The 23,203-nt window shown below is 36.7% G+C and overlaps 1 protein-coding gene and 1 non-coding gene across 5 annotated transcripts; both read right to left on the reverse strand.

The window, feature by feature from the left end:
- Positions 1 to 14,708: 14,708 nt before the first annotated feature.
- Positions 14,709 to 21,148, reverse strand: LOC135585209 (calmodulin-binding protein 60 B-like). 4 transcript variants are annotated; one of them, XM_065137371.1, is made up of 9 exons: positions 21,056 to 21,148; positions 20,416 to 20,574; positions 19,508 to 19,583; positions 18,557 to 18,615; positions 17,046 to 17,539; positions 16,799 to 16,959; positions 16,518 to 16,721; positions 15,693 to 15,936; positions 14,709 to 15,498 (listed from the first exon to the last, which is right to left on the reverse strand). In XM_065137371.1, exons 2-9 carry the CDS (start codon positions 20,538 to 20,540, stop codon positions 14,957 to 14,959), a joined length of 1,905 nt encoding a protein of 634 aa, XP_064993443.1. In that variant the 5' UTR covers positions 20,541 to 20,574; positions 21,056 to 21,148; the 3' UTR covers positions 14,709 to 14,956. The 4 variants fall into 4 exon arrangements, with proteins under 4 accessions (XP_064993443.1, XP_064993442.1, XP_064993440.1 ...); XM_065137370.1 differs by having other exon boundaries at positions 20,780 to 21,098; XM_065137368.1 differs by having other exon boundaries at positions 20,652 to 21,098.
- A 1,783-nt stretch (positions 21,149 to 22,931) lies between these two features.
- On the reverse strand, positions 22,932 to 23,005 carry TRNAN-GUU (transfer RNA asparagine (anticodon GUU)). Its single transcript has one exon. It is a non-coding gene; the product is annotated as a tRNA-Asn (tRNA).
- Between the last annotated feature and the right edge of the window lie 198 nt (positions 23,006 to 23,203).

The following is a 23,203-nucleotide window of genomic DNA, read 5'->3' on the forward strand; positions in this document are numbered from 1 at the left end:
TTTACATGTTTCACCCCAAAACAAATGTAACTTTTGTTACAAATTTGGGCATATAGCTTATCATTGTCTATTTAAGAAATATAGTCTATATAAATTGATTTGGGTTCCTGAAGAAATCATAAAGAATTCTATGCAAAATGATAAGTTAAGCCGATCGATTTTTGAGGCACCTAAGGTCAAATAAGTACCTAAAAATCATCCTTTTCTTTAGAAACGTTTACCATCACAAGCTAGGAGCAAGAGATGGTACCTTGATAGTGGATGCTCAAGGCGTATGACTAGAGATCTATCTCAATTCTCTAAGCTCACTAGTATAGACAAAGGATATGTCACCTTCAAAGACAACAACAAGGGTAATATCATTGGCAAAGGAATTATAGGTAACAAATCTAACTTCTTTATTAAAGATGTGTTGTTGGTTGATAGCTTAAAGCATAACCTTTTGAGCATTAGTCAATTGTGTGATAAAGATTATATCGTTAGATTTGAATATAATACTTGCATTATTAAAAAATCACACAAAAACACATCTATGATTACCTAAAAATAAAATAATATATACACTATCGACATTGATGATCTTTATAATGAAATATGCTTTTCGATTTTGAATGACAATACTTGGCTTTGGCATAGGAGATTAGGTCATGCTAGCATGAAACTAATCTCTTAAATCTCATCTAAAGAACTTATAAGAGGAATTCCTCGTATAAAATTCATTAAAAACAATGTATGTGATGCATGTCAACTAGGAAAACAAATAAAAGGTAGTTTCAAACCAAAGACCCAAAGAAGCACCTCTAGACCATTGCAATTGATCCATATAGACTTGTTTGGACCAATTGCTACATCAAGCCTAGGAGGTAGCAAATGTTGAATCTCATATTTTGATGATAAAATTACTTGATATGTGTTTATGATTTAATCTGCATTTTTAGTGATGCAGGATGCTTCGATCAGGATGAGATAATTAAAGCAGAAAAACTATGTTGGCCCGGAGGAACATGTCAAAAGATTGGACGTCAGGCTGGTGGATCGGTTGACGTATCGACGGAAGGCTTCGGACCGTAGATTCGGGCATCGGGCCAAGAAGAGCGGGTATTGCGCCAAGGATATAAGAGTTGCAGAGTCAACTGGTCGATTGAGTAATAGGCCACAAGAGAGGATGATGCGCCGAAGAATCGGACGAAGCATCGAGGGACCAATGACATGTCGGACAACCTGATTAATTGCTTATGAGTAATTGTCTAGATCAAAGTTTTGCTTTACTTGTGCAGGATTAACTATGATAGCTTGAAGATATAAAGCAAGTCTATCGGAGTCAAGTTTGATGGGTGTTTGAGAGTTCGAAGATTCATTGGAAGTGTTGTCGGAACCAACTAAGAAGAAATCGGGGACTTGCCAAAGTTTTCGGAAGTCCGCCGGAGAGATCGTCGGAGGTTCACGGAGATCACCGAGAAGGTTCGACTACTTGCCAAAGACTCATTAAACTCGCTACAAGACTGGGAGCCTACTGGGAGTCCACCGGAAGAAATCCGAGGGTGTATCAGAAGTCCGCCGGAAGTTCGTCAAAAAGCTTGCCGGAAAGAAACTCGACGTTGCCGGTTAAAAACTTGCTTAGGACTATATCTTAATTTCATAATTTATATGTAATTAGGGTTAAGATTAAGGGTTAATCCTATAACCCGGTTAGGGGCCAATTGGGCCCAAGTTCGGACTGGTTTGGGCCAAGTTTGGAGCCCAACCAGTGAGCTGAAATAGTCTAGGCGGTGCCACCGCTCAGTCAGCCCAATCAGTGAGCTAAAATAGTCTAGGCGATGGCACCGCCCAAAACTCGAGAGTTCCGGTGGTGGCACCGCCAGCAAACTACTGGATTAGGTAGTGGCATCGCCCAGCACCCGAGAGGTCCAACAGTGGCATCGCCAGCACACCCCCCCCTTAGTGCCGCTCCAATCCTAACAGCAAATACGTCTTTGTCATCGTGGATAACTATAGTAGATACACTTGGACTTATTTTTTAGCACACAAAAGTGATTGCTTTAGGCATTTTTCTAAGTTTTGTAAACTTATTCAAAATGAAAAAGATTTTATGATTTCATCAATTCGAAGTGATCACGGTAGTGAATTTTAAAATCATGATTTTCAAGAATTTTATAAATCTAATGAATACAACCATAATTTCGTTACTCCAAGAAATCCTCAACAAAATAGATTTGTAGAAAGAAAAAATAGAAACTTACAAGAAATGACTAGAACCATGTTAAACGAACATAACATACCCAAATATTTTTAGGCCGAAGCCGTAAATACGGCATGCTATGTCATGAATAGGGTTCTAGTAAGACCATTGCTTTCAAAAACTCTTTATGAGTTATAGAACAACAAAAAACCCAACGTTTCATATTTTAAAGTCTTCGGATGCAAATGTTTTATTTTGAATGAAAAAGATACCGTATGGAAGTTTGATGCAAAATCTGATGAAGGAATTTTTTTGATTATTCTTCTATTTCTAAGGCTTTTCGTATCTTTAACAAAAGATCTTTGGTTATAGAAGAGTCTATTCATATGGTTTTTAATGAAGTTTCTAAAACTAAGAAAAATGATTTTGATGATGATCTTAACTTTGACGCTTTAAAATTAAATGAAACCCCTTCTCCATCTAACAACCTCGATGCATCTTCTTTCGAAATATCATTACCCAAGGAATGGATGTATGTAGATGCTCGTCCTAAGGAGCTAATCGTAGGAGACACATCAAAAGGGGTTCAAACTCATTCTTCCCTTAAGAATTTTTGTGTAAACGTCGCTTTTCTCTCCTAAATTGAACCTAAATGTATTGACGAGGCCTTAGAAAGATGATTCATGGCTTATCACAATGCAAGAAGAGTTGAATCAATTTGAGAGAAATAAGGTGTGAAAGCTTATTCCGAGGCCAAATGACCATTTAGTTATTGGTACTAAATGGGTCTTTAGAAACAAGTAAGATGAATTTGGTATCGTGGTTAGAAACAAGGCTAGATTAGTGACCAAGGGTTTTAACTAAGAAGAATGTATCGATTATGAAGAAACCTTCGCTCTTGTGGCACGATTAGAAGTCATAAGGATGTTCCTTGCCTATGCTAGTAGTAATAATTTTAAGTTATTTCAAATGGATGTTAAAAGTGCTTTTCTTAATGGCTTTATTTCCGAAGAAGTTTATGTTGAACAACCTCCCAGATTTGAGAATGATAAGTTCCCCAATCATGTGTGTAAATTGACTAAAGCTCTCTATGGTTTAAAACAAACCCCAAAGGTTTGGTATTAGAAACTTAGCTCTTTTCTTATTCAAAATAATTTCTTTAAAGGCAAGGTCGACACTACATTGTTTATCAAAAATTTTGAAAATAATTTTTTTATTGTTTAAATTTATGTTGATGACATTATTTTTGACTTTACAAATGAATTCTTATATGAATCGTTTGCCAAAAGCATAAGTCTAGAGTTTGAAATGAGCCTAATAGGGGAACTAACCTTCTTTTTAGACTTACAAATCAAACAACTTAAGGATGATATTTTTATTAGTCAAACAAAATATGTATTAGACTTGCTAAAACAGTTTAATATAGATAGTTCAAAGGCTATCAATACTCCTATGAGCCCTTCCACTAAGCTGGACATTGACGAAAGTGGAGAAAGCTTTGATCAAAAAGCCTATAGGAGTATGATAGGTAGTTTGCTATACTTCACCGCAACTAAACCGGATATCATGTTTAGTATAGGACTTTGTGCTAAATTTTAATATAATCCCAAGCAATCTCATTTAAAAGCTGTCAAAAGGATTTTTAGATACCTAAAAGGAATCCTAAATTATGATTATGGTATCCAAAATCTAAAAATTTTGAATTGCTTGGTTATACCAATGTTGATTTTGTTGGGTGCCGAATAGATAGAAAAAGCACATCCAGAATGTGTCAATTTTTAGGACATGCACTTGTCTCTTGGTCCTCCAAGAAATAAAACTCTGTTACACTATTCACAACCGAAGTCGAATACATTACAACTAGTGCATGTTGTGCACAAGTTGCATAGATGAAAAATATATTAGAATATTATAAAATTTATCTTAAGAATATTTCTATAAAATGTGACAATACATGTGCAATATGTTTAACAAAAAATCATATTCAACACTCTAGAACTAAACACATTGACATTAAACATCACTTTATACGAGATCTTATTAATAATCATTATGTAATATTAGAGTTTAATGATACGAAACATCAATCGACCGATATATTTACAAAACCCTTAAATGAAGAACAATTTGATTTCAATATAAGGAAATTAGGGATGTTAAATTATCCGAATACATAAGTTTGTTGTATTTCTTTTCCGGACTTGGTGCCTTCTCTTAATGTATTTCATGAATGGAGCTTTCATGAATTTATTTTGGTTTTATCTTCCTTGATATCAAATTTATTTCATATCCTTGCTCCATCACTTAATGATGTTTGACATATGGAATTTATTGACAAATGTCATCTCTTATGGATTTTACTCTTATAAATCTTTAAATGAGAAATGGATTTGATTTATAAAGGCTTATTCATGGAATTTCCTTTATCCTTGATATGGTACTTCTTTCCCATGAATTCTTCTTTATTCTTCTCATGAAAGATGAATTTTATGAATTCCAATGGATATCTTGATCCTTGAAAGATGAATTTTCGTGTGAGATGATTACTTGCAAGAACGACGATTTGATTTCAAATGATATTTTGATTCAAATCATTTCATAAATTAGGTTCTTAATGGATTCCTTCCTTACCTTCCCTTCCTTGCTCTTCTTCACATAAAGTTTTTTATAACAAAGGGGGAGAAGTTGATGGAATCTATCTCTTTAGTATTGAGAACTTTTGAACGTTACCATGCAATGATGCAATATTGATTGGATAAATTAGTGTGAAACTTATATGAATTTTTAACACACTTGAATTATTGAATTATTCTCCTTTTTATTGATGACAAAGGGTGAGAAATAATATCAAAAAGTAGTAAATTGATGATAAATTTGCATTATAAATGTATGCAATGTATGTTATCGTAAATGCTTATCATAAACACTTATATGCTTTGTGAATGCTTGATAAATACCTTTCATTATGATAAGATATCTTGAGCTTAGTTTGCTATTTTACAATTGATATCTTGCTATGGAATGATGAATTGCTATCTTTGTCATCTTGCTATATTTCATATTTGAAATTCTTATCATACTTACAAATGATGAATGTCTATGATTAGACTTGAAAATGTATGTCATGCCTTGACATCATTTTCATTGATAAATACGTAGCATCGTATTATGAGAATATTAAATCATGATAGGAATCATAATATGCATGTTGATAAGTTTAAATGAACTTAACTTATCGGTTTGATACTTGAATTCAAAGGCCTTGAATTCAAGAATGTCTTTTTTTATGTATGGCATATAGATAGGGGGAGTTAAGGTTAACTCCGTCATCAATTGATTGTCATCATAAAAAAGGGAGAGATTGTTGAATCTCATATTTTGATGATGAAATCAATTATAAATTGTTTGATCTAATCTATATGTTGAGAAAAACGTGTAGGATTAACTATGATAGTAGTAAGACATAAAGCATGTGTTATGCAGAAGTCGAGATCGAGATCTCGTTGGGAGTTCAAGAGTTCGTCGGAAGTCCGGATGTTTGTCGGAAGTTCTACCGGAACTAACCGAGAGGTCCAAGAGCTTGCCAAAGAAGCTCATCGAAACTCGCTAGGAAGATCATCATAAAGTCTAGGAGCTTTGCCAAGAGTTCGTCGGAAGTTCACCGGAAGACCAATTGACATACCAGAACAAGAATGCTTTGTCAATTATCTTAATTATTATAGTTAGTCCGTAAATTGATTTAAGATTGGGAGGTAATCCCACTAATTTAACTAGGGGCAATTGGGCCCTTAATAGGGTTGAATTGGGTCGAATTGAATAGCTCATTCAGCCCCTAAATGTTGAATCTCGTATTTTGATGATGAAACTACTTGATATATGTTTATGATTTAATCTGCATTTTGAGTGACGCAGGATGCCTCGATCAGGATGAGACAATTAAAGCAGGAAAATCATGTTGTGCCGGAGGAACATGTTAGAAGATTGGACGTCGGGCCGGTGGATCGGTCGACGTATCGACAGAAGGCTTCGAGCCGTGGACTCGGGCATCGGGCCAAGAAGAGCGGGTATTGTGCCAAGGATATCGGAGTTGCGGAGCCAACTAGCCGATTGGGCAATAGGCCGCAGGAAAGGATGATGCGCCGAAGAATCGGACGAAGCGTCGAGGGACCAATGACATGCCGGACAACTTGGTTAATTGCTTAGGATTAATTGTCTCGATCAAAGTTTTGTTTTAAGTGTGCAGAATTAACTACGATGAAAGTAAGACATGCAGTAGGAGTTGCGCCGGAGTCAAGACAATGATCACGTTGGGAGTTCGAGTGTTCGACGGAAGTTCGGACAGTCGTCGAAGGTTCTGCGGGAACAAATCCGAGAAGTCCATAAGCTTGCCAAAGAAGCTCGTCGGAACTCGCCAAGTGGATCATCGCAAGTCCAGGAGTTTAACAGAAGTCCGCAGGAGCATCACCGAGGGTTCATCGGATGATCGACGGAAGTTCGCCGGAAGAAGCGATTGACGCACCGGAGCAAGTTGCAGTAAACGTCTTAGAAAATATTGTAGTTAGCACAATGATTAAGTTGGAAATGGGAGGTGATCCCATTAACTTAATCTTGGCGCAATTGGGCCCCTAAAAAACCCAAATTGGGCCGAATGGATCAACCCATTCGGACCTTGATTGCTGTAGGCGGTGCAACCGCCCCAGTCAGGAGGTGCAACCGCCTGATCCCAGAATTCCGGGAATTGACAGTTTTGAGCTCCAAATTTGAACTGGGTTGGGGCCTATAAATACCCCACCCATTCAGAACTGAAAGAGAACAACTTACACTCGAAATCTTGATCTTTTTCTGTGATTCTTAGAGCTCAAAATTGTTGTAAAGGCCAAAAGTTCTCCTCCCTCTGTTCTTCAAAGTTTTGAGTTGTAAAGAGAGGAGAGAAAATTTCTGTAAGGGTTGTCTCCTAAGCCCGTCAAAAGGAGTGAAACTGTAAAAGGGTGGTTGGCCTTCGCCTATTGAAGGAAGGCCTCTAGTTGACGTCGGTGACCTCGTCGGCGGAGGAAGCCAAAAGTGGAGTAGGTCAAGATTGACCGAACCACTCTAAATCTCGGTTTGCATTTATTTTGAGCATTTTATCTTTACTGCAAACCTCCTAAATAGCTACTGTCTTCTACGCTTTTACGAACGAGTTTCTAAGTTCAAAGTTTTCCGAATCTGCGTTTAGACGTAAATCAACTTTTTCGTACGATCATTACATTTCAGTTTACGTTTACGTTTTGATTTCAATCATAACTGCAAACTGCCTTCTGCGCATTTATAAAACGTATCTCAAAGTTCAGTATCCTCAAAATTGGCATTTAGACGTAAACCGGTTTTATCGTACGAACGTCGCATTTCAGTTTGCGCTTGCATTCTGATTTTCATCATAAACTGCAAACTGCTTTCGTAGATTTACTTTAACGTCATCTCACTTAATCTTAAGTTAAAGTAATCTTAGAATCAGCTTTTACATCGAAATCAATTTTATCAAATGAACGCAGCTTTTGATTTTAATAGTGAAAGATTTCCGCTGCACTAATTCACCCCCCCCCCCCCCCCCCCCTCTTAGTGCTCTTGATCCTAACAATTGGTATCAGAGCCCGGTATTTCTCATTTCGGATTTACACCCGAGAGAAATGGCTCTTCAAGTGAGCTTATCGGTTGTTCATCCACCGTTGTTTAACGGATTGGACTACACTTATTGGAAAACTCGAATGAGAGTTTTCTTGATTTCTATGAATCTGGATTTATGGAATATCATTGAAAACGGTTTTCAACTTCCCTCTAAACCGATGAACAAATGGTCGGATTTGGAGAAGAAGTATTTTTCTTTAAACGCAAAGGCTATGAATGCCTTATTTTACGCTTTGGACAAAAATGAGTTCAATCGGATTTCTACGTGCGAAACGACTTTTGACATTTGGCGAACACTTGAAATCACGCACGAGGGAACTAGTAGAGTCAAAGACTCGAAAGTTAACCTTTTATTGCATGATTTTGAGCTTTTTCGAATGTAACCAAGCTAGACTATAGGCGACATGTACACCCATTTCACGGATGTCGTCAATAGTTTAAGAGCTCTTGGAAAATGTTTTTCGGATTTTGAACTCGTAAACAAGATTTTGCGTTCTCTTTCTAAGAAGTGGGATTCAAAAGTAACTGCAATACAAGAAGCTAAAAACCTAAACAACTTACCACTTGAAGAACTAATTGGTTCGTTGATGACATATGAAATGGTGCACAATGCACATGATGAACATGTTGAACACAATCACCTTCCAAAGAACAGGAAGGATTTGGAACTCCGGACAAATGAATGCCACTTGAGCGATAACTCAAGTGATGAGGACAATGATGAACTTGAACTTCGAACACTAAATCTTAATAAGTTTATTAAACAAAAATCTAAAATAGACAATGAACTTGAACGAAGGAAGAGGCCAAAGAAGAGGAAGGCAACCAAGGATAAATCAAGAACTTCCAAAGGTGAAACGACGAATTGGGCTTTAACGGGCTTCGACTACAAGGTAAATAACTCAACTCTCTTGAATTATTTCGAAATTACATGATGCTCTTCATAATACATTTTCTTTTTAATATAGAATTAATTTTCTTGAAAATTACATGTTAAAAAAAAATGATGAAAATGCAAAATTTATGATCATGCTAGTAGTTTTGAAAATAATCATGAAAAATACATATTTTATGATAAACAAACAAAATGATTTTGATTGAAAATATGAAATCATGCTTGATGATATAATGATGTTTTGATACCATGATTTTATTCTATGCATGAGATTTTAAAAATCATGTTTATTGGTTTTATAATTATGGATGATGAATCTTGCGATTTTCGATTTTCACGGTAATGAAAGTGCCTTATTGACCTTTGTCATAATAAAACTTGCACTTTCGATTTTAAAACATGCTACATGTTTGGCATAGATGAAATAAAATCATATGAACTAAAACAACTAAAAAGAGAAAAGTATATTTCTTGAAAATTTATTTTTCTCTACCGTATTGACTTTTTCACTAAGAGATCAATAAAATTATCTATGCCATTTTGAATCTCTTGAAAGTAATGTTGAGATTTTGATGATGTGTTCTTATTGAAATTTATTGAAATGAATCGTGATTTCTTGGAATTATAACTTGAGAATTCTTTTTATAAATCAAAATAACTTACTGTGATTCTTTCTTTTTGCTATTTGAGTTATCTGAAAAGAATCATAATATGTCTCTTAATATTCATAATTTGTCTACATGATTCGTAAATCTCATTACCAACTCTTCTTGATATTCCTTATGTGATGATATGAATACATGAAATATTCATTAATTTATTTTGATGTATACAAATGAAAAGTTATGATCATGCATGGTAAGATATAATTTGACAAAATTGATACCATCATGATATGAAGCATTTATGATTTGCAATGATGCATGCAATACTTGAGCTTTTTAATTATGATGTGATGTATTACATACGATGTAAATCATGATTTAAAATGCTATGAGTTGTTACTAAAATGATGTATGTTGATTTAATGTCATGAATACTCTAAATGATGAATGTTTGGTATCATGATCAAAATATTGATAAATAGTTAAAAATTTAAGTATCATGTATGATATGCTCATAATATTGATTGATTTATTCAGTATCATACACGAATGAAATAGGTTTTTGAAATTGTGCATGTTCGAATTTGAAAATATAATGATGCACAAATAAGATTGAAACATTCCCTTGTCATGATTTAGAAATTAATGTAAAGGGTCTTCCCTTCTCTTTCCTAATGACATAGGGGGAGAAAGAGTTGCTAATGTGCATATCTCAAAGAGAAAATTGCTAGCTTTCGTGTCTTAAAATGTTGAAAATTTTTTGCTAGCTTGTATATTTTAAACTTACTATCGTACTATCATGATGATGAGCATGTCTTATCTTCATAATTGTATTTGAAAAACTATGGCAAAAATATGTCCGAATGATTGAACTTGTTAAAATTAATTTTCGGACTTTCTTGATTGAATGATCAAATCACTCGACTGCCATGATGAATTTACACAATTACATGCCCTAATAACAGGTTGAAAATTATGTGCTTTGGATACAAAAATTTCCATGATAATAAGCATATTTTGTCCTCATGATTGTATTTGAAAATCAATAGCACAGCCTTGTCCGAATGCATGAAAGTGTTAATTTCATTTTCAGATTCTCTTAATTATTGGCATCCTAACAATTGGATTTTCGAATTATCCTCTTCCAGACTTAATAAGCATATGTCATATCAAGTTTAATTCATATCATTAATTTTTGACATATGGAATCAATCAGCAAATACATCTCTTATACACTTATCATGTGAACAATATTTTGTTTTGAGAAATAGATTTGATGAAATGATTCCTGCTTATAAATTCCTTCTTGAAAAAGGAAGTCATTTTACGTACAAGGATTTGATACATATCTTGATATTTGTAAAAAATGAAGCGTGCTTTAATATCTTATCGATTTTAACTTTATTCGAGTAAGCTCAGAAATAGCTTTCCTCCGTCATGCAAAAAGAAAATAACAAATAAAATGGAAGAAGTTTTCAAAGCTATCTCCATGTCATGTTTTCCTTGAAATGTTTGAATATTTGGTATCTTATCACTTTTTGTTGAAAAATGACATGAACCTGCTTATGGCATCGCACTTATATTTAAAATTTACTTATATCGTTCTCCTTTTTGTTGACGACAAAGGGGGAGAAATATATGAATTGATGCTATGAACACTGATGCTATGATTGCCAAATTTGCATTATGCCATGTCTACATCATGTGTTAAGATGTCAAGAACTTGTATCGTAATTTTACGCGTTGATATCTTACCATGTGATGAAATGCTACAATTGATAAACACTTGAAATGTTTGCGTTATGATATCAAAAGCTTACATCGCAATTTTACATGTTGATATTTGATAATAGCAAACTTGCATGATGATAAAACTTGATATTATGTTTTTCATGCAATGAGTTTAACTAATATCACAAACGCTTGATTGTGGTACTCCTTTTTGTTGATGACAAAGGGGGAGAAGTATGATGTTATGCATAAGTTTATGCATAAGTTCATGATGACGTGTTGCAAGTATTCATGATGAATATTGCAATGACTTGAATTCAGTTTGAATTCAAGGTTTTATCAATATGGCATATTGATAGGGGGAGTTTGTTTAAACTCCGGGAGTTAAGTTTAACTCCGTCATCAAGTGGTTGTCATCATCAAAAAAGGGGAGATTGTTGAATCTCGTATTTTGATGATGAAACTACTTGATATATGTTTATGATTTAATCTGCGTTTTGAGTGACGCAAGATGCCTCGATCAGGATGAGACAATTAAAGCAGGAAAATCAATTTGTGCTGGAGGAACATGTCAGAAGATTGGACGTCGTGCCGGTGGATCGGTCGACGTATCGACAGAAGGCTTCGGGCCGTGGACTCGGGCATCGGGCCAAGAAGAGCGGGTATTGTGCCAAGGATATCGGAGTTGCGGAGCCAACTGGCCGATTGGGCAATAGGCCGCAGGAAAGGACGATGCGCCGAAGAATCGGACGAAGCGTCGAGGGACCAATGACATGCCGGACAACTTGGTTAATTGCTTAGGATTAATTGTCTCGATCAAAGTTTTGTTTTAAGTGTGCAGGATTAACTACAATGAAAGTAAGACATGCAATAGGAGTTGCGCCGGAGTCAAGACAATGATCACATTGGGAGTTCGAGAGTTCGCCGGAAGTTCGGACAGTCGTCGGAGGTTCTGTGGGAACAAATACGAGAAGTCCATAAGCTTGCCAAAGAAGCTCGTCGGAACTCGCCAAGTGGATCGTCGCAAGTCCAGGAGTTTGTCGGAAGTCCGCAGGAGCATCACCGAGGGTTCATCGGATGATCGACGGAAGTTCGCCGGAAGCTCGCCGGAAGAAGCGATTGACGCACAGGAGCAAGTTGTAGTAAACGTCTTAGAAAATATCGTAGTTAGCATAATGATTAAGTTGGAAATGGGAGGTGAACCCATTAACTTAATCTTGGGGCAATTGGGCTCCTAAAAAACCCAAATTGGGCCGAATGGATCAACCCATTCGGACCTTGATTGCTGTAGGCGGTGCAATCGCCCCAGTCAGGAGGTGCAACCGCCTGATCCCGGAATTCCGAGAATTGACAGTTTTGAGCTCCAAATTTGAACTAGGTTGGGGCCTATAAATACCCCACCCATTCAGAACTGAAAGAGAACAACGTACACTCGAAATCTTGATCTTTTTATGTGATTCTTAGAGCTCAAAATTGTTGTAAAGGCCAAAAGTTCTCCTCCCTCTGTTCTTCAAAGTTTTGAGTTGTAAAGAGAGGAGAGAAAATTTCTGTAAGGGTTGTCTCCTAAGCCCGTCAAAAGGAGTGAAACTGTAAAAGGATGGTTGGCCTTCGCCTATTGAAGGAAGGCCTCTAGTTGACGTCGGTGACCTCATCGGTGGAGGAAGCCAAAAGTGGAGTAGGTCAAGATTGACCGAACCACTCTAAATCTCAGTTTGCATTTACTTTGATCATTTTATCTTTACTGCAAACCTCCTAAATAGCTACTGTCTTCTACGCTTTTACGAACGAGTTTCTAAGTTCAGAGCTTTCCGAATCTGCGTTTAGACGTAAATCGGCTTTTTCGTACGATCATTACATTTCAGTTTACGTTTATGTTTTGATTTCAATCATAACTGCAAACTACCTTCTGCGCATTTATAAAACGTATCTCAAAGTTCAGTATCCTCAAAATTGGCATTTAGACGTAAACCGGTTTTATCGTACGAACGTCGCATTTCAGTTTGCGCTTGCATTCTAATTTTCATCATAAACTGCAAACTGCCTTCGTAGATTTACTTTAACGTCATCTTGCTTAATCTTAAGTTAAAGTAATCTTAGAATCGGCTTTTACATCGAAATCATTTTTATCAAACGAACGCAGCTTTCGATTTTAATAGTGAAAGATTTCCGCTGCACTAATTCACCCCCCCCCCCCCCTCTTAGTGCTCTTGATCCTAACACTAAAAACATGGCTGGCGATGGCACCACTTGGGAGACCCTGTCTCCCAGGTGGTCGGGCGATGGTACTGCCTAGATTGAGTGGTGGTTCTATTGGCAATCAATGCTGCCAACGATGGTACCGCCCTTGTCAAGCGGTGGTACCGCCAGAGCTCGGTCTCCGAGCTCTGTCAGGCGGTGGTACTACCCATTAATGGCGGTGGTACCCCCAGCATCCCGAAATCCAAGGATTAGAATTTTTTGGCTCTAACTTTTGAAGCTATTGGGGCCTATAAATAACCCACCATTTGGTAACAAAGTGCTATTATATGTGTGAAAAATTCTAAGTGTTTGGGGTGTGAAAAGCATTGTAAAAGTGAGAAGAGTTCTCCTCCTTCCTCTCTTAGCCTTGTAATCATCCAAGAAAGAGGAGTGAGACTTGTAAGGGTTGTCTCATAAACCCGGCAAATGGAGAAAGAGCTGTAAAAGATAGTTGGTCTTCGTCTATTGAAGAAAGGCCTCCTTTAGTGGACGCCGATGATCTCGACGGAGGAGGAATCCAAAGTGGACATATGTCTCATTGATCAAACCACTCTAAATTCTAGTTTACTTTTCCTTTTGTGTAATTTACTTTACTGCAAACCTCCTTGAGCTTCTTCCTATATTCTTACGAAAGTTTTAAGTTTAACATCTTTAAGAGACACGTTGTAGCTAAAACATGACTATGGATACATTAAGGCGAAGAGATGCAATATCTACAAAGCCTTCGAGGAGAGCATTGAAGAAGGAATAAATAAGTGAGGAGTATATCACAAACTCTTCGTAGCAAAGGTGTTCAATGTAATGTTCATGTTTTAAGTTTCATTCATCCCTTAGGCAACATGTAAGAGATTGACAATAAGCTTGGTAAACCTATTTTGATTGAGTTTTCTGATTATTTTTTTCTTTAAAGTACAACTTGTATATGGTCATCATATAGTGACAAAATTATTCAAAACAGTCTTTAGCTCACAAACTTCAAAGCTTTTGTGTAGAAACTTTTGCACTCAATGGACTAACTTGGATCCTTTATCATGTGATCTTTCAGAGATTTTATAAAGTTCGGCTGTGCCTATTAATTGTTTGATAAAATATCTTCTTATAAAATTTCGAGTTTACGCTTCAGTAAAGCAACATCAATAGTTTACTTGCACGTGCACATGTTTTCTAATATGTTTTCTCTCAAGAAATGTCATTGGGGACCTTAAGAGTTATAAAGAGACAATACATGGCTTAAATAAAACCAACTAGATATATTACATAAGATCTAATTGCATCCTAACATACTCTCAAGGAATTCAAGTGTTCTTTATTATGCCTAACAACTTTATTAACAATGATGTTTGTCGGCCATTTGCTTCGACTGATTCATTTTTCTCCTTATAATCATCTAACATGGTGAGATTGTAAGTTTTGACTAATCTTTAATAAGCAGGCATTGTTAGGGATGTCACATAGCTCAAACGATTACAACATAATATGCTAAAATACATCGAATGTGAAGCATATGGACAAAAGTTGAGCTTCCCAACTCGAGTAATTGTTCCGTTAAGCCTCTCGTGATCCCCACTCTAAACATCACCATAGTCCATGAGAAGAGGAAACCACCACATGAACTGTTAGATGATGACGATGAATGCATGCTTGCTAGTCCTCGAGCTCAACAAGCTGAGCCGCTCTTCTCTCGGCTGCCTTCTTCCGCACAAATATCCCCCATCGCATGGCCGCCTTGATCTTAAGCCACCCGACCACCGCCCTACCCGATGGACGGCTCCGTTCGTCATCGTCATCGTTGAAGTTGGAGCACAGCGAAGGCACGTACGGTGGGAAGCCATATCCATCCTCATGCAGACTCGTGGAAGCTCCAACAACACTTAAGTTGCGGAGTAAGTGCTGCATGTCCTCATTCTCCAGCATCTCGTGGCTTCTCAACCGGATCTCCTCCTCCGAGAGGAAGTCATCCTGTTGGCATGACCAGTCTTCGTATGGTTGGAATTCTATGCTCGGTTGATGTAGCGGTGGAGCGAGTGCAAGACCTGCACGATCGTCTCTTCTGAAATGGGACTGGTGAGAGGAGCTACTTGACTGGTTTTGGAAAGCAAAGGAAGTGCTTTGGATCGGCATTTGGGCATTTGAATCTGCATCTTGTGGAAGGTTAGAGTACCGAGTAGCTCGACTCCCATTATATCCTAAAGAAAAGAAAAGAGCAGTTGAGATACTAACTATTTGGAATCGGCTACATAAATCTGGATATACAAATAAAATGCCTGCTATAATTATATATCCAATAATGTTGAAATTACTTCAAACTAGTGCTCTTAAGCCAACTCCTAATTAATTATCTAAAACAAATAGTACTTGGAGAAATATAATGATTTCTCACCTTCGGCGGTATCAGCAAATGCTACTGGATGGTGCTGTAAGGGAACTGAAGACTGAGGGTGAAACTGAGAGATTTGCTGGTCATGCGAAGAAGGATGATTCAATGATGAAACAAATGGGGATTCTTGTTGCAAGGAAGCGGTTGCTTTCTTGCTTTTTGTGAAGTCCAAGAGGGTGTGACCGTCGTATGCTATGGCATGCATCCAATTGTCGTATGCCTTTTTGACCAATGTATCTGCAAAAACCTGCAATGGATGAAGGGAACACAATCATCTTCTCAACCTATATTGATCATTGGAGTTTCTACTAATGTACTGGGTATCCAGGTGCTGTGCACTTCTAGTAGGATCAAATGGAAGTAGCAGCTCAATTTATAGAATTCACATCCAACAGGTTATAGATCTGAAAATTTTGCTCTCTCTCTCTCTCCAGTTTTCACAAATCAAGTTTGTAATTTCCATACCTTAGTTGTAAGTGTAGACATGGATTCATTAGCTTGGAACAATGGAGATTTTAGAAATGCAGCTTTTCCCAACTTTATCTTCACTTGTTAATAACAAAGTTTGCTTTGGAATGGATGGAGGAGAACATGCAACTAATAAGATGTCAAGGCCAATGATGTCAATTCTATTTCAGCCTATCAACTTTTGTAGTTTTAACTCCTTTGTTGTCACAAACAGATTTTGCTTCAGTTTCACAAGAAAATTGTCAGGATTAGTAGCCTAATATCCTCCTTCATGATAATAACTACCAATGAATAACTGGATTACCGCGTGCCATGGTACGAAACAGCGAAAAAGAGTATAATAATAGAAATACTACTCACCTTCTGACTGTCATTAAGTCCTCCTGCTGAATAGAACTGCCCTCCAGCGATTAAGCCACAGAACTCAGAGATGTTGTTGAAAATAGCACCAACATCCCTCGCTTCATCTGAGTAGTATACATAGTACTTTCCACTTAAGACACAAGTCTTCGAATGCTCCACAAGGATATCCCACATCTTATTTGACATACCAGTTCCCAGGATCTAGAAGCACACAATGAATGAATGAGACAAAAGAATGAATAAAAAATTCTATCGGAAAACAATACATCAAAACTTACATTACGCAATCTTTGGGGATCTCTGACAACAAGCCTGAGGAAATCTTCGACTGTGTTAATTCCGTTGCTATTCAACCTCTTGTGGAATGATCCATCCTTGCCAATCTTTTCCAATCTCCAAACTTCATCCTTCAAGGCAGGTGGATAATGTTTCTTGTACACTAAAAAAAGATTGGAGGAGAAAAAATTATATATGAAATTGCGAGGGGAAAAAGACCAAATAATTAAAAATGTTAAGAAGACCTACATTCTCCTCTATGATCCTTAACCACGAAAGCTTCTGTCTTTGCTTCACGTATACGAATACCCTCACAATAGCCTGAGGCAATCTTCAAACCAAGTCTAAATTTTCTGCTTCGGATCCAACTAGAATTATCAGTAAAATTAAGCTCTCCGAGGCTACCAACACCATCTTTCAAAGAAACCTGTACGTCCCCTGTCAAAAGTGGTCTCTTTCCTTCACGCTCTTTAACTACATGGCTCTCAAAATCTTCTTCCGTCCAATTCTCATCATCTTCATCATTAAAATCACCCTCTAGAACTAAAACATCTAGCTTTGCAGATGCCACAGGTCCTGAGCTTACCACATGACCAGAATTTGCATCAAGTAATACAACATGAATTGCAGCTCCCTGTTCCCCTTCTACTTTTCCACCTGTAAAAAGAGGAAGCGATAGCCTCGTCCTGAAGTGCAACTGTAGGTTTCTTCCATCAGGTCCTTCTATTTGTTTTGGTGAACACCTGCATGATGCATAACCAGAAATACTTATTTCTAAAATATTAAATATGCTTATTTCAGAAAAAATTTACTGAATATACTGTTAGCTCATGTTATCATCATTTTTCTATCTCCTGTAGTATAAGCTACAACTAAGTAGACTAATTCCCATTGGTTGACAACATTAAACTAAAAGAAGAATGACACAGCTCATAATGGTTCACAAAGAATAGCAAATATAATAAAGAACTTACATAAGCTAGTTGTGTGATCCTGCAACATTATTTTTTAAAGATGCTGATTCCATACAAATAAAATATGATGCGCACACACAAATGAAAACACAATACATATATCAGTTTTGTATAGATATATAGTATCTGTAAATAAGATTCCATGTGCTTGTGTTGCTAAATCACCATGGAACTGGTATAGCAAATCCACCTAGGATTTCATATATTCTGATGAGCATTTCATCCTTTTGGCCTTTGGATCTTCCTCAATAGTAACAAAACAAATGTTATTGGGGCAGTTCCTGACATAATACTCTTACATGACACTCATATAAAACCTTTTTCTCTATGCTTTCCGGAGTCTGGCAGATTCTGGACTAGAAATTGTGGTCAAATTAGAGCTAACAACTCAAGTGGCAATCAATCATATTTTTTATCACTATTAAAAGTTCATAAATACTAATTCTCCAAGAAATAGAAGTTGAAGGCATAAGAGAGTTCTGTAGATAACTTGTACTTGAAATCTTAAAATAGGAAGAGAAAAAGTAAAGAAAATCTAACATTGTATCACAATTGTTGGTTTTTTAGTTCAAAAACAGCAGCAGGATGAAAATTGTTTTCAATTACCAAAGGTTCCATTTTATACTGTAGAGGATGACACAACAATAGCCAATTCTAGGAGCAAACAGCATTCATGTACATGATGGACAGTCTTCTACTCTCAGAAGCAACAGTGAGATGAGAGAACTAGTTGGAATTTGCAAAGGTTTAATCTGTAGTGTAGTCGATGATGTAACAATTTTATACCTTCCACCAATCCTGGCAGGACCCAACTTTGCTAAGGCTCGTTCCACTTCTTCACTGACCTATGTAAGCACAAAACAGAATAAGATTAGCAGTCAAAAAATGTACCTGTGTAAATGAATAAAACTGCAGAATTTGAGTCCCACAAAGAGAGAAGGTTCAAAAGATTCATGTTCCCTTAAATGCAGTTAATTAGTAATAACTACAAATTTACAATATAAAAGATAAAGCAATAGACAATAGGCAAAAGTAACATGATAAATTTTACATTTTCACAGGACATGTGCAAGCTGGATTCATATCTCACTCAGAAATTAAATTAATCATTTGGAATGCAAGTGAAAGAATACAAATAAAGAACATGAAATGTCTACGGTTCATAGATGAAACAAAAGAACCAAACAAGAAAACTAGTGGGCATACAGGAAGGCTGATGCTACAGATATGGTAAGGGCCGATGCTACATGACAATTTCCCAAATCAACCTTCATCCAAAGCAAAATAGCCCAGGACTGAAATTGCATTTCTAATTCATCCAAGAAATATATCAATCGAATGACATGTCATAAAAAGTTAAAAAATAGACAAAGGCAGCAAACTAGCATGGCCCATCTCATAGAAGACCATGAACTGAAATACGTATGCCACATTCTTTTCTGAGAAAAAAAAATAAAGACAAGTACTTAACTCCAGAAAGCTTAGCAAGTTTAATATCAACCAGATCCATAATTCCAAACCTCATTTCAGAGTTCACATGGGATACTAATATCACCTAATGGTATCATAGACAATGGAAAGAGAAAAGATAATGAAACGTAAGCATCATCACGCAGAAATCCCAGTAACTACAGCCCAGGAAAAGCTGTTGTGGTAGCTTAATATTTGCAATCATAAAATGCCCCACATATGCATGATTTCAAGAAAATCTGCTATGAAATAAGACATTTGTCTTACAACTCTACGAAGGATGGGCTCCAATGACGAACAGATTTTCTGCAGACTGTCCACTTTCAATGCCTCAACGATCACACTGCAAAGAATATTTACTCTGATTAGATATTTACTCATGCTAATCATAAGTAGGCACACATGCATTTATGAATATCTAATCTAAAGGAACTGGAATAAGTGAAACATAATTATCAAATAGTTGATGCCTCTAACTACTAATGTTTGCATAGGACATGTCTATGCAATGACACATGTCAAAGGGTAAAACCAGGTAAAATAAAAATCAAACGAATCTTCTTAAAAGGTCAGTGACAAGATTGAATCTGTTTCTTTTTCTTTCAGTGTTCTTAATCCTCAAGACTTCTCATTTGTCCAGGCATTTGTTTTTCTTATATTGGTTTACATATGAACAGGCATGCACACGCACGCGCGCACACACAGAGGGAGCAAAGTCATCCTGTCTTGTTTGTTAGAACAGGAATCAGAACATCATCTATTAAGGATATTTCAAGCTTCAGCCCCTTGCACCTGCTGTCAAGCTCAAGAGTTTTGCCCCTGTACAGAATTGGAGCTATTCGGGCATGACTAGCAGCAAATGATAAATAACTGGAACTTAACACATGAAATTATCTCTGTTCCAACTACAATGAGGAATAACTGAGAAAATACACACAAAACAATAGGGTAGTCTTCGGGAGAAGGGAAGAACTGTATCAGAAGGCAAGAATCTATAGAATAAAAACCTTTCCACCAAAATGACCCTACAAATCTATTCCAATAAGATGGAAAACGAACAGACCAAGCTAAGTCTTGCTTTATTTGTCATACGGCAATACCAGAAATCAGAATAGTTTAAAGAGGTAAGCTTTTCTAAGTTTCTATCTTTTAGTCCAAATTTCTTGGTTGCTTACCTCGCGAGGGCCGGAACCTTAGACCGCTTGGGCTCGGGTTGCAAGCCGTCCCTGTCCCTTGCTTCCAACCCCCGCTTCTCCCTCGGCAGCGTCCCCTGCCGCTCATACCTCCCGGGCCGCTGCATTCCGCGATCCAAATCCCAGATATCTCTCTATGGGCTGTGCAACAAATCCCAGAACCAAAATCCGATGATTCCGGAACAACATACAAGTCATGAAGAGCTACATGAAGTTACCATCTTCGGCACTGAAAACAAAAGACTGTTTGTCTTTCCGGACAAAACCTATCCAAAAATGGCGAAAGAGAACACTTGGTCGAAACCATGAAGAATCTAAAACCGCTGTAATGAGAGCTACAACAAACCTTCTCTCTCTCTCGTCGAGGTATCGCACGTAGTGGCAGCAGAAAGACAGAGAGAGAGAGAGAGAGAGACACACACACACACACACACACACAAATTTGTCGAAATGGTGTTATCGCTGAGAGAGAGAGCGAGAGACACACAAATCTGTCGAAAGAGAGAGAGAGAGACACACACACACACACACACACAAATTTGTCGAAATGGTGTTATCGCTGAGAGAGAGAGCGAGAGACACACAAATCTGTCGAAATGGTGTTATCGCTCGTGCCTTTTACCTTCTCTGTGTGCTCGCCCTTTTTTTATGACGGCTAAATAATAGAGTTCGGTGCCACCATACCAAGCAATATATACACCAGAGACGTTCCCTTAGGGACGCGTGCAACTACGTCCACTGCGTAGCATTGCTGTTTGCTGTGATAGATGAGGAGGGCCGGCAGCGCACTTAAAAAAGATTCGATATAGTGGAACCCTTTCCTTGAGATACCTGCCAGGACAATGGCAGCAGAAGTGGCCCCACCATTGCTCCTTCCAATGGTCATCCCGGTAGCAGTTGCGTTCGTATGCACGGCATCTTGCACCGTGCATAACTGTCGGTTCCCGCGCGTGTGGTTTCCGAGCGACTTCCAGGCTTCTTCTCGGAAAGAGGTGAGAGTTCTGTGAGGTAAAGTTACGGTTGGGTCCCACGCGTGGAGTTTCCAGGCGGGTTCCAGGCTTCTTCTAGGAAAGGGTAGAGCTGTGAGTTAAACGGAACTGGTAAATTGTGGCTCCTCCCCCTCATCCTTGCGCTCTTGCACTTCGTGTCGGCATGGCCTTTCTTTCTGGCGACTTATAAAGAAAGCTCACCACCAAGTTATGCCTGACGCAAAGCTTAAAGGCTCGGTTCATTTTACGCACAGAAGCAAACAAAGAATCCTGCAAAGTTGACTTTTTTTGTTTGGAATCGCCTGCACGTATCTATGTTTTAATCAATGACGAGAGTGGATTGCGTGATGCAGCTGACGCTTCGCTGCTCGAACAGCCTCCACGCCTTGTGTTGACTTAAAAGGACTAATGGATATAGATCAGATAGAAAACTAATTGAACATGGATTGTAAAACAAATTAACTCAAGTTTATATACTAAACAAAAACAGATGGTAAAACAAACTAAAATTGTAATAGATTATAGGAACAAACTAACGTCGCAAGAAAATATTGAAGCTGGGAGGATTAACAAATCAAACATTGTAATAAACTAAAACAAATTAATATTGCGAGAAACAAAATATTAGGAGGTAAAATCAATTGCATATAGATTGTAAAAAATATATATTAATGCATATTTACAAAAAAGAAAAATTCTAGAAGAAATCTAACAGATGCACATAATTTATAAAATAAATCAACCCATACAATTGCATATGGATTACAAAATGAAGTGACACAAGTTTGCACATGGATTAAACAAATCAATATTGTTATGGAACTAAATCAAATTAATTGCAAGAAATAAAGATCACTAGGAGGGATAAAGCATGTGGTTTTCTACATATGCTTTTTATATATCTTAATGATGATAAAAAATTCATATCCTAAATAGTTAGGGTTTAGGATTCTGTTATTGTTGTTATTGTAACAGAGAAAAAGCAAAACAAATCTACATATAGATAGTAGAATAACCATTATAAGAAAAAAAAAAAAAAAAAAGTAAAATGATGCTACAAGGAGAACAATTAATTGGACATAGATTATATTAAAAAAATCGTACCAATTGTATATAAATTATAAAATAAATAGTCAAAAGTTTTCATATAGATTATGACACAAGTCAATATTGTAATAAAGTTTAATTCAAACTAATTGCAAGAACAAAGAACACTAGGTTGGATCAACATATAGATTGTCGAATAGCCTTTACAAAAAAAAAAAAACTAACTAACTAACTAAAGCTAAAAGGGGAATAACCAATTGGACATGGACTATGAAAACAAATAAATTCATACTAATGTACATATTAATAATAAAATAAATTGACACAAGTTTGCATACAGATTATAAAACAAATCAACATTGCCCAAACATTATTGTAATAATTAATTAAAACAAATATTGTAGTAAAAAATAAATTAACACTAAGATAAACTAAAAAATTAATATTATTACATTAAAATAACGCTAGAAGGAGGGCTTGAACCTCCGACCTTGTGGTTAACAGCCACACGCTCTAACCAACTGAGCTATTCCAGCTATTGATATTTATAAAATCTTTTATTTATATCAAATATTTTTCATCAAGTTTCGAAGTACAAATCATTTTTATGAATAATTGGGTTTTTATGTATATGAAAGACTAATATTCTATTAGTCTATGGTTCAGAAAAATTGACTATCTGATGCATTATTGTAAATTTTCATTGACACAATGTGATGATACTATATCCTAAG

The sequence above is a fragment of the Musa acuminata genome, chromosome BXJ3-1 (genome assembly GCF_036884655.1).
Source record: "Musa acuminata AAA Group cultivar baxijiao chromosome BXJ3-1, Cavendish_Baxijiao_AAA, whole genome shotgun sequence".
NCBI classification, from domain to species: domain Eukaryota; kingdom Viridiplantae; phylum Streptophyta; class Magnoliopsida; order Zingiberales; family Musaceae; genus Musa; species Musa acuminata.